At 43.8% G+C, this 11,426-nt stretch overlaps 1 protein-coding gene across 24 annotated transcripts in view; it reads left to right on the plus strand.

Annotated features, from left to right (window-relative positions):
- The window catches only part of CAMK2B (calcium/calmodulin dependent protein kinase II beta), a 179,406-nt gene extending 168,581 nt beyond the window's left edge, over positions 1-10,825 (plus strand). For 23 of the 24 annotated variants that reach the window (XM_073588654.1, XM_073588652.1, XM_073588658.1 and 20 more), the window contains 3 exons: positions 2,612-2,706; positions 3,939-4,173; positions 8,886-10,825. In XM_073588654.1, coding sequence (XP_073444755.1) covers positions 2,612-2,706; positions 3,939-4,171 — 328 coding nt within the window. In that variant the 3' untranslated portion in view covers positions 4,172-4,173; positions 8,886-10,825. The remainder of the gene's footprint in view (positions 1-2,611; positions 2,707-3,938; positions 4,174-8,885) is intronic. The other variant, XM_073588655.1, reaches the window with a different exon arrangement.
- The last annotated feature ends 601 nt before the right edge of the window (positions 10,826-11,426 follow it).

An 11,426-nucleotide genomic window follows, 5' to 3' on the forward strand; every position in this document is an offset into this window, starting at 1 on the left:
GTATCAAGGTTTGAAAGTTCTCTTTTTCGTGCGGCATTTTCCCTTGCCTTTTTTGGGGCATTAAAGGTGGGGGAATTGGTATCTCCTGGAAGGTATTCAGGTGGGGATTTGTTAGCTAAGGATATTGTGGTGGGAGAAGGTGGATTGGAGTTTTGGATCAGGAGGTCTAACTCTGATCAGGAGGGTAGGGGAAAAAGAGTGGTTTTGGGAGCAATGACAGGATCATTGATGTGCCCGGTGCGTTGTCTGCAGTATTACAAGTCATATCAACAGAGTGGTGAGGGGCCATTCCTGTGTCATGCCGATGGTTCCTTCTTTTCAAGGTTCCAGTTTGTGGCGGTTTTTCGTAAAGGATTGACCAGATTGGGTATTGACGCGTCCAGGTTCGCATCTCATTCCTTCAGGATTGGGGCAGCTACGGAAGCGGCGGTTGGGGGTTTGGGATCGAACGTAGTGCAACGGATTGGAAGATGGGACTCTGGGCGTTATAGGTCTTATGTTCGCCCGAGGGCGTTGGGTGCGGAGCTGCATTGAGTATGGAGTGTGTTGTTAATTTGTCTGTGCCTTGGCATTTGGTTAATGGTGGTTTTTTGTCATTGCAGGTTGCTCTTCTTTGCTGGTGTGGATCCTGGGCCATTCCTTTGTTTATTGGGGCGCTCGGCGTGCGGACGTGCGGCGAGAAGGGAGGCAGCTGGGTTTTTCTCGAAGTGTGGCAGTGATCAGGTGGTTGGGATTTAGGGGTATGGGTTGGAACAGGGTGTTGCAGGAGGTGCATACTAGTGCTAGGCTTGATAAGGACCCCGATATTTTAGTCCTTCATGTGGGGGGAAATGATTTGGGGGTTCGTCCGTTTCGTGAATTAGTGAAGGACATTAAGCACGATCTTCTTCCTTTGTGGTTGTCATATAAGGGGCTAACTGTGGTGTGGTCTGAAATTGTCCCGAGAAGGAATTGGTGCCATGCAAGGTCGGTTGTCAAGATCAATAAGGCAAGGATAAAGGTTAATAGGGCAGTGTCCAATTTTGTGGTTAGGAATGGAGGGGTGTCGGTTCGTCATTTCAACCTTGAAAAAGGGAGTGGGGAGTTCTGGCTGGCTGATGGTGTTCATCTGAATGATGTGGGCATTGATTTGTGGGCGTTGGGTCTGCAGGACGGTATTGAGAGGGCCATAGCGTTTCGGTGTGAGGGGTCTCAGGCAATTGAGGTGTTCAAAAGCCTTCGTTGCGGCGTTTGGGGGAGGGGGTCCTTGAAGTTGGTGCTAAATTTGTTTTGGGGGCTCTGTGGTAATATGGATTCCTCAATTGTTATTATCCGTGGTTTGGGTCTGGTGATTTGGGGGGACTTCTGGCAATGGTTGGTTGGATCCCAAGGGCTTAAGTGGACAGTGCAACCCCGATGGGGTATTGGTGCTCCCGAGCCAGTGGGGTAACGGCTGGGAGTAATTTATGGTATGTGTTTGTCCACAAAAGTATTCTTCATGTTTGGTCACCAGATTTGAGAGCTTCAAGGACCCTCCCAATGTTACGCATATCATTTATAATTGTTGAATGTTATTTAAATAAAAGGCTGCTGTGGCCATTATATTCCATTTTTGGTGTCCTGGTGTTATTTTGGGATTCAGGTGGGGTGGTGATTTAATGGGGATATTTGTTGAAGGAGGTGGTCCAACCGCAGGGCGACAACTCCAATGTCAGGACAGGGGCCAGAGCGAGCCGCACCCGCCCCCCCAGCGGCGTAAGTGGAGGCCCACATGACAGTGGGTTGGAGGGAGGGGGTTATCTGTCCCGGGGGGTGGCGTATGGAAATAAGGGGGGTATTTGAAGGGCGGATTATGGGGCGGTTACCTCAGTTCCTGCTCCAGAGCCGCAGAGATTGTCCCGCCCGCCCCTTTGTTCGCGAATGGTGCTTGGGTGTAGGTTTTTATTTCAAGGGTCATGGTGGCTGGTATGCGTTTGGGGGAGGGGGTCCTTGAAGTTGGTGCTAAATTTGTTTTGGGGGATCTGTGGCAATATGGATTCCTCAATTGTTATTATCCGTGGTTTGGATCTGGTGATTTGGGGGGACTTCCGGCAGTGGTTGGTCGGATCCCCAGGGCTTAAGTGTCCTGGTGTTATTTTGGGGTTCAGGTGGGGTGGTGATTTAATGGGGATATTTGTTGAAGGAGATAGCCCAACCGCAGCTCGACAACTCCAATGTCATGTGATGCATCTCACACTGAGCTGCACTGGGCAGCCTGCAATGTATGAGAACCTGCATGCAGACTACAAAAGACAAATGGTTGATGTTTGAAACATTTTAATAAAAACACATCAGAAAATTATTTCTTTATTTAAAAATATATGCTTTTAATTAAATGCAAAAAAACCTTGCTTGTACATACTAGAAACAATTTTCAGGCCATTACCAGAATCAAGACAACTTTTTGGTATCCACATTCAGTTAGTACACATGGAGTCTGTTGTGGTCATGCACTGATGTAGGAAATTACGTATTCTGACCCCACTTTGACTTTTACTGAGTGTATTCTTTAATGAATGACTATATTTAGTTGATACAATATATTAATGTTTTCCCAGAATAATGAGACCTCTCACTTAACTTTCATTTTCAGGAAGATTTGTGACCCAGGATTGACCACTTTTGAGCCAGAAGCTTTGGGTAACCTTGTGGAAGGAATAGATTTTCATCGATTTTACTTTGAAAACTGTAAATATGACAATTATTTGATATTCTCTTTCTGGGAACATGTTTGTGTTTGTCTTTTGTGTGACCACTTTTGGCAATCCTTTTTTGTTCAAAGGGTTCCCCAAAGATAAGGAGGTCACAGAGACCCACCTGGCCGCAAAAACTTTAGTAATAATCTGCTCCTGGAATCCATGGGCATGTGTTGCCTCTTAGAGAGCAAGATATAGTGGAGAGCTTCTCTCTGCCCTGCTAATATATGATAATCCTGGAAGGGTGAACCCCCCTCGATTAACTCAGAATTTCCTAAGGGTACGTGTAAACTAACGCATTCTTGGTCCATGCTAATGCACATGTGCGATTTGCCACCCGGACCTAACGTCTGGGTGAAATAAATCACAGCATCTGCTGATCTAGTACAATTTACAGACCAGACTAGTACATGTAAATGCCGGCAGGCCATGCACGAAGCGACATACACATTAGACTTTCCTCCAACGCCGCCAATATTTAGTCTAATAAGTCTGGGGGCTTTAAAGCGGTATTACCATTTCCAAGATCCTATCCCAATATGTAGTGGGTGTAATTATAATAATATTAGCAAATACCTCCATTTAGAAATGTAGTACAGTTCTTCTAATTCGCTATGTCGCTTACTTCTTGTGCAGGGCATTGCAGTACCTTAGGTACCCATGGTTGCAACCACTGAAATAGTGAATGTTAGTTATTAGTGGTCGTAACCATGGATACCTAAGCTACTGCAATGCCCTGCACATGAAGTAAGCGACCTAGGTAATCAGAAAAACTATACTACATTTCTAATTGGAGGTATTTGCTAATATTATTATTATTACACCTACAAAATATTGTGATAGGATCTTGGAGATGGGAATACCCATTTAAGTGAGAAATCAGGAATGAGGGATTCCCTATGTCACCTCCTAGATATACCCTACCATGGTCCTTGCTAGAGAGATACTGTCCTGGGATTTCTTTTTGGCGTGCCTTATTTTGGAGAGTTTTTCTATGCTAAAATATTAAAGCGCAGGAATATGTTGGACACTAGGGATTCACGTACCAATACAAAGCCATAATCCAGCAGTGTGCCTGCGGCCTAAGCCACACTCCACAACTCTAGCGTCAACAGGTACGCCACAATTCTATCATTTATATCAAATAATTTCCTAATGCTACGCCGGGAACATGGATTATATTTAGAAAGCTTTCGAATTAACTTACGTCTTTCCTTTGTCTAGTGCTGTCCAAGAACAACAAGCCAATCCATACGACCATCTTGAATCCTCACGTTCACGTGGTAGGAGAGGACGCCGCCTGTATCGCCTACATACGCCTGACACAATACATCGACACGCAAGGTCGACCTCGTACCAGCCAATCCGAAGAGACCCGTGTTTGGCATCGTCGTGATGGCAAGTGGCAGAATGTCCACTTCCACTGCTCAGGGGCCCCCGTGGCACCCCTCCAGTGACAGTAAGAGGTTTTTTTTCCTGCAAAAATGGCACAATCTTATAATAATATTGTATATTTTGTAAGACAAATGCGCTGGCACGTCGGAGATATCGCCAGTCCACAGAATATTGCTTGGTTATCTTATAATAAATAGCTCAGCGCTTGGCAAGATTCCCGCCCATAAAGAACAGTCATTTTATCTCTGTAGAAAAAGCCTTTGCGCTTCCTCCACTAATATATGGAGGGATAATTCACGCCCTGTGCTTGCCGAATGATATATGGGCTATAAAGACAACTTATAAAGCTGCTTTTTATCGTCGCGCTAGATCGTTTTATAGTCATTTATTGCTTCCATAGAGGGGGGGGGGATTTATGTATTTTTATTGAAACACAAGCAATTTGGAATATAAAAGATTTGACCGCTGATTATTTGATGCCTTAATAGTAGTTCCTATTATTCACAGTGCCTTAAAAAAGTATTCACATCCTGTGAACTTTTCCACATTTGTTTCACGTTACATCCACAAACTTTAATGTGTTTTATTTTTATATGAAATTCTAACACAAAGTAATGAGTATTGGTGAAGTGTAAGGGCGCTTTCACTCTGTGCGCAGGCACCCGTTCGGTGGCCACGTCTGGACTTACAGTTAGGTCCATATATATTTGGACAGAGACAACATTTTTCTAATTTTGTTTCTAGACATTACCACAATGAATTTTAAACAAAACAATTCAGATGCAGTAGAAGTTCAGGCTTTCAGCTTTCATTTGAGGGTATCCACATTAAAATTGGATGAAGGGTTTAGAAGTTTCAGCTCCTTAACATGTGCCACCCTGTTGTTTTTAAAGGGACCAAAAGTAATTGGACAGATTAAATAATTGTAAATAAAATGTTCATTTCTAGTACTTGGTTGAAAACCCTTTGTTGGCAATGACTGCCTGAAGTCTTGAACTCATGGACATCACCAGACGCTGTGTTTCCTCCTTTTTGATGCTCTGCCAGGCCTTCACTGCGGTGGTTTTCAGTTGCTGTTTGTTTGTGGGCCTTTCTGACTGAAGTTTAGTCTTTAACAAGTGAACTGCATGCTCAATTGGGTTGAGATCAGGTGACTGACTTGGCCATTCAAGAATATTCCACTTCTTTGCTTTAATAAACTCCTGGGTTGCTTTGGCTTTATGTTTTGGGTCATTGTCCATCTGTAGTATGAAACGACGACCAATCAGTTTGGCTGCATTTGGCTGGATCTGAGCACACAGTATGGCTCTGAATACCTCAGAATTCATTCGGCTGCTTCTGTCCTGTGTCACATCATCAATAAACACTAGTGACCCAGTGCCACTGGCAGCCATGCATGCCCAAGCCATCACCCTGCCTCCGCCGTGTTTTACAGATGATGTGGTATGCTTTGGATCATGAGCTGTACCACGCCTTCACCATACTTTTCTCTTTCCATCATTCTGGTAGAGGTTGATCTTGGTTTCATCTGTCCAAAGAATGTTCTTCCGAACTGTGCTGGCTTTTTTAGTTGTTTTTTAGCAAAGTCCAGTCTAGCCTTTTTATTCTTGATGCTTTTGAGTGGCTTGCACCGTGCAGTGAACCCTCTGTATTTACTTTCATGCAGTCTCCTCTTTTATGGTAGATTTGGATATTGATACGCCTACCTCCTGGAGAGTGTTGGTCACTTGGTTGGCTGTTGTGAAGGGGTTTCTCTTCACCATGGAGACTATTCTGCGATCATCCACCACTGTTGTCTTCCGTGGGCGCCCAGGTCTTTTTGCATTGATGAGTTCACCAGTGCTTTCTTTCTTTCTCAGGATGTACCAAACTGTAGATTTTGCCACTCCTAATGTTGTAGCAATTTCTCGGATGGGTTTTTTCTGTTTTTGCAGCTTTAGGATGGCTTGTTTCACCTGCATAGAGAGCTCCTTTGACCACATGTTTCCTTCACAGCAAAACCTTCCAAATGCAAGCACCACACCTCAAATCAACTCCAGGCCTTTTATCTGCTTAATTGAGAATGACATAACGAAGGGATTGCCCACACCTGTCCATGAAATAGCCTTGGAGTCAATTGTCCAATTACTTTTGGTCCCTTTAAAAACAGGGTGGCACATGTTAAGGAGCTGAAACTCCTAAACCCTTCATCCAATTTTAATGTGGATACCCTCAAATGAAATCTGAAAGTCTGAACTTCAACTGCATTCATTGTGGCAATGTCTAGAAACAAAATCAGAAAAATGTTGTCTCTGTCCAAATATATATGGACCTAACAGTATGTCCGACCCCCCCCCCCCCATAAAACGGGATTCAAACACTTGAGCCGACGGAGCCATACACTATAACTTGAGAGAAAGGAGAGCCTAGAATCCAAATCCATTTCAACCGTATATTATTTTTATTTATCAAAAAAGACACACGTTGGAGATACAGGAAAATAACAGAACCAATAAAATGGGTAATCACATGAGGCCCGATACTAGAAAAACAAGCAGACAGCCCGTGATGGGCATGTATGGCCAAAAGACAAATACCACAGGTATGCAATGTAGTCAGAATGACAATGAAAAAATGGCATAGAGAGTAGTCACTGAACCAGCCACAGAACAATTAGTTAATCCATTGTGCTGTCAAACAGCAACCCCAGGGCAACATTATATGTTGTGTGGTACATAGATAGAAATGACAGTGCCAATGACTGGTAAACTGAGTGTAGGTCAACCAATATGTCCTAAGACTAAATGTATGGGAAACTCAGACATACGCCATGTCAGTGTGTCATAGATAATATAGTAAACAATCCTGTGGGAAACGTCAGAAATTAGCTCAAATGAGCTGGTTAAACATACCCATCATGTCCTAATGTGTAGTAGGCGTCAGCTTGTGTGCCCCTACGCGCGTTTCGCGGTATTTGAGCTCATTTCTGACGTTTCCCACAGGATTGTTTACTATATTATCTATGACACACTGACATGGCGTATGTCTGAGTTTCCCATACATTTAGTCTTAGGACATATTGGTTGACCTACACTCAGTTTACCAGTCATTGGCACTGTCATTTCTATCTATGTACCACACAACATATAATGTTGCCCTGGGGTTGCTGTTTGACAGCACAATGGATTAACTAATTGTTCTGTGGCTGGTTCAGTGACTACTCTCTATGCCATTTTTTCATTGTCATTCTGACTACATTGCATACCTGTGGTATTTGTCTTTTGGCCATACATGCCCATCACGGGCTGTCTGCTTGTTTTTCTAGTATCGGGCCTCATGTGATTATCCATTTTATTGGTTCTGTTATTTTCCTGTATCTCCAACGTGTGTCTTTTTTGATAAATAAAAATAATATACGGTTGAAATGGATTTGGATTCTAGGCTCTCCTTTCTCTCATTTTATTGAGAATCGTCTCCATGTTAATAGATTTAATGAGGCACTATTCATGTATTTTACTAATAATGGAATAAGGATGTTTCTTTGGAGTATTTTTCTTATATACACTATAACTTGTAATGTAGCGCTTGTTATTCGGGTTCCTGTGCAGCCAAATAACCAGGTCCGGCACAGGTTTCTCATATAACACCACCAGTCCATGCGGTTTATTTAGGCATCATAAACCATGAACAGCCTAAACACAGTTAGCTCACCCTCTCCGGGTTACCTTCTTAGCTGCTTCACACTTCAGACGTCCATTCCCTCCAGGGAACAGTCAGATACACGTCGCCATTACTCACAGCGTCCATAAGTGCTCTCAGGAAGGCAGCCACATCTTCCAGCACGTCAGCCAGACGAGACCTTCCATACGGACCAACCAAGTCCAAGCATTCACTCATGTGACCTACCCTGGTCACCTTATATGGTCCGTAGCCTTGCCCACCGGATCACATGGCTATGACCTCATCGCAGGTCCTACAACCATTCACACACATACTATTCACTATGGGCGTTTTAGACACACGCCCCTGGATGGATTTGTAGGTGGTTGGTGCCACCGTTCTCACCATCCACCTGAAGGCTTCTCCCTGACACATTGGAACAGAACATCAGCAGTAGCGCTGCTGATCAACACATAATCAAGCCTTCATCCCAAGGCCACCCACCTTGGGATACATAAGTCATTTAGGATCCTGCTCCTATTACCACCCTGGATATGGCTATACGCCCGTCCTGGGACACCCACACAGCGCCCCCTAGCGGACACAGTGGACACTACACCACAAACGGTGCCGTCAGAGTGAACATCATCTTTGCCGTGCATCATTTTCGTGCATCTACATCGTCAGAGTGTGTGCCTCCTGTAGGCGTATACGCCCGAAAATTATGCATGGCAGAGCACACGTTCGCTCTGTCGGCACCATTATAGTATATGGTGCGTATATCCAAATCCTGTTTTGCTGGGGGTGTGGACGTAAGCCCCAACGGGGCCACCGAACGGGCACCCTAATGGAAATGATATATGGTTTTCTAATTCTTTTAAAAAAATATAAATATGGAAATTGTGATGTGCATTTGTATTCAGCCCCTTGAGTCAATACTTTGTAGGACCCACCTTTCGTTGCAAGTCTTTTGGAGTCTTTCTCTGCTAGAGGTTGAAATTTGTGCCCATTTTTCTTTGCTCTAGCATGCTCCGCCGGCTGGGCCCTTAGCCCCAATCCGGGCATTATTGGATTTTTATGTATAGTAATGCAATAATTTGCCTTATTTCGTTACCGATGTTTTTGTTTTTCATGCAGCCTCCAGTAATGCTCTCCTGGCTTCACCAGAAAAGAGGAAGTGCCAGAGACTTTTGGCTCCGCCGCCCAGAGAGTTCCAGCGGCGAGGAAAAGCACGTGACCGCATGCTTGTGCCGTTCCCTCTCATCCCTCCTCCCCCTCAACCCCTCCAAATCCAGACTTCTTCTATTCTTGTGGTCCTCAATCCCCCCATGTGCACACGTCTCCGAGACATCCACTGCCTGGACTCATGAAATGTTTGCAAGAGGACAAGACAAGGTCGTAGGACTAAGCCTCCTGTGTGTTTCCTTTTTGACCTTTAAAGCATTACCCCTTCCAAGCTGGGGGGGAAGAGGGCAACTGTATGACCCCCCTACTATTGTATGGGGGAGTAAGTGCATTCATTGACTTGTTGCAGAGAAATATTTGACCATTAGCCCTCTTCCCTTTTTGTCTTTTTTGGCTTTATTTGGGGAGGGGTGCTGTGGAGGGGTGGAGGGATTGTCTGAAAATCTTGAGGGGCTGGGGGGAGAGAACTGTGACCTTCCCGTGGAGCCGTTCCTTCCCGTGTGTTTGCGCGTCCAACGTGAAATGAGTTGTCCAAACAGAACAAAGAGAAAACAAAGAAAAAAAAGTGTTCTAAAAAAAAAAAACTAACAAAAAAAAAACTAACAAAAAATATATATTTTTTTTAATTCATTTTCCGCAAACCGGTTCTCCCAGGGGCCCCCACTGCCACCCCTTTATGTTGTTTTATTTTGCTTTAGGAATGCAAAAAAAATAAAAATAATATATATATTACAACAATATATATATAAGTCACAACAACCCCACGCCCTGTAAATAATGGTTTTATCCATTGTCTACAGTGGGAGAGCCAGTCCCAAAGCATGACCGGCGCATTTTATGGAGTATGCTTATTGTCCGCCAGTTCTCAGTGAGTGCAAATCTCCTCTGACATGTGGGGTCAGCACATTGGATCCATGACGTCCCCTTTTAAAACTGAGACGCATATACTTTATAAAGCAGGGATTCCAAAGTATACCTTACATATATATATTTCCTTTAACGTAGCCTGGGTTTCATTCTTTGGCCCGCAAGGAGATATTTTCGTGAATTCTAGTTACTAGTTGTTTTTTTTTTGTTTTTTTTTGTAGGGTATGGCATTTTTGCAGAAGGTTTAGGTTTTATAGGATTTCCTGTGTTCGCATGGTGGGAAAGCGTAACCCAACGGTAATTTGGGTTAGTATTGAATCTTCCAGAATGCATGGGTTGCCCTTGAAGTGGACTAGTGTCACCTATTGCATGAAGATAGCCATTGGAGGTATGTCAACCCCCTCATGTCTCGGTGGCATCACTACAAAAAAAAGGGCATAGATACGTGGAACCTCAAACCACATAGGTGAGCGTTGGGAGTCCACTTTAAATGTGCTGGAAAGAAGCAGCAACCAAATCTTCAGGGATTGATGGAAGCAGAAATGCAATTATCTCAAATGTGCCTGATCTAGATTGGTGGGACAGAGTCTTCTGCGGAACCCCAACAGACTAAGAGTGGGGTGCGTGTAGCACTCCTACCCCTATTGCCAATTAACTCAAGTTTACAGGGTTCAGAGCAGTGACCCCAAGGGAGAGGGGAGGCGAATCTCCGGCCTGACTTGTTTTCATTTGTTGCTGTTTAATTTTTCTGCATGCCCTTTAAACAGAAATCCTATAAATACATATATATATACATAAATCTATATATATAAGAGAAACAAGAGGACAGCTTGTTCGTTTTATGAATGCCAGTGGGGTTCTTTTGCTGCTGTCTTCCTTTACATTTCTGTTTTCTCGTCTCTTTCTCACTCTTTTTTTCTGAGCCTTGTAAGTGTCAAAATAAGGGGATCAAGACTAACGGATTAAAAAAAAAAACCTTCCTCTTGATTTGTTTCAGAATATTGCAAATTAAAAAGAAAACTGTATCACGTGTGACTTTTCTTTTTTTGCCATTCCCATTCAATAATCTATACCTCTACTTCCAGGGTTGGACTGGCCCACTGGAGAACAGGAGAATCCTCCAGTGGGCCACCACCCTCTTACATAAGCAGTACTTGGCTCTATATACTTGAATTACTATGTACAAAGGCGGCATCTTATTCATTTAACGATCTACCCAGGTCATTGTTACATAAATTTGTGGTTGAGGATAATGTTACATTTGCATGTAGTTGAAAAGTGGGGTCCTGGAGTTGGTTACTGGTGGGCCCTTGGCACCCCAGTCCAACACTGGCTACACATTTCAAGCCGGTGGCTCAGGTCTCACCAGTCCATATTTTTTTTTGGTAACACTGGCAGAGTGGAGCGCTATGGAGATCCCTTCTAATCACGGGGTATAGAGAAGATGCTTAGATTCTATGAATGTTTTTAAACGGGTTGCCCCGAAATATGATTGTGTTGGGACCAACATCTTATCTCACAGCCGATCAACTGTTTTAAGCTTTTCCAGTGGCCAAATATAAATCGTGAACAGAGTTCCGCACCGTGTGTTGTGTCCATGGCCTAGAAATGCAAATCAGCTCCTGA

The sequence above is a fragment of the Dendrobates tinctorius genome, unplaced genomic scaffold (assembly GCF_039654945.1).
Source record: "Dendrobates tinctorius isolate UK_male_01 unplaced genomic scaffold, ASM3965494v1 ptg000104l, whole genome shotgun sequence".
Lineage (NCBI taxonomy): Eukaryota > Metazoa > Chordata > Amphibia > Anura > Dendrobatidae > Dendrobates > Dendrobates tinctorius.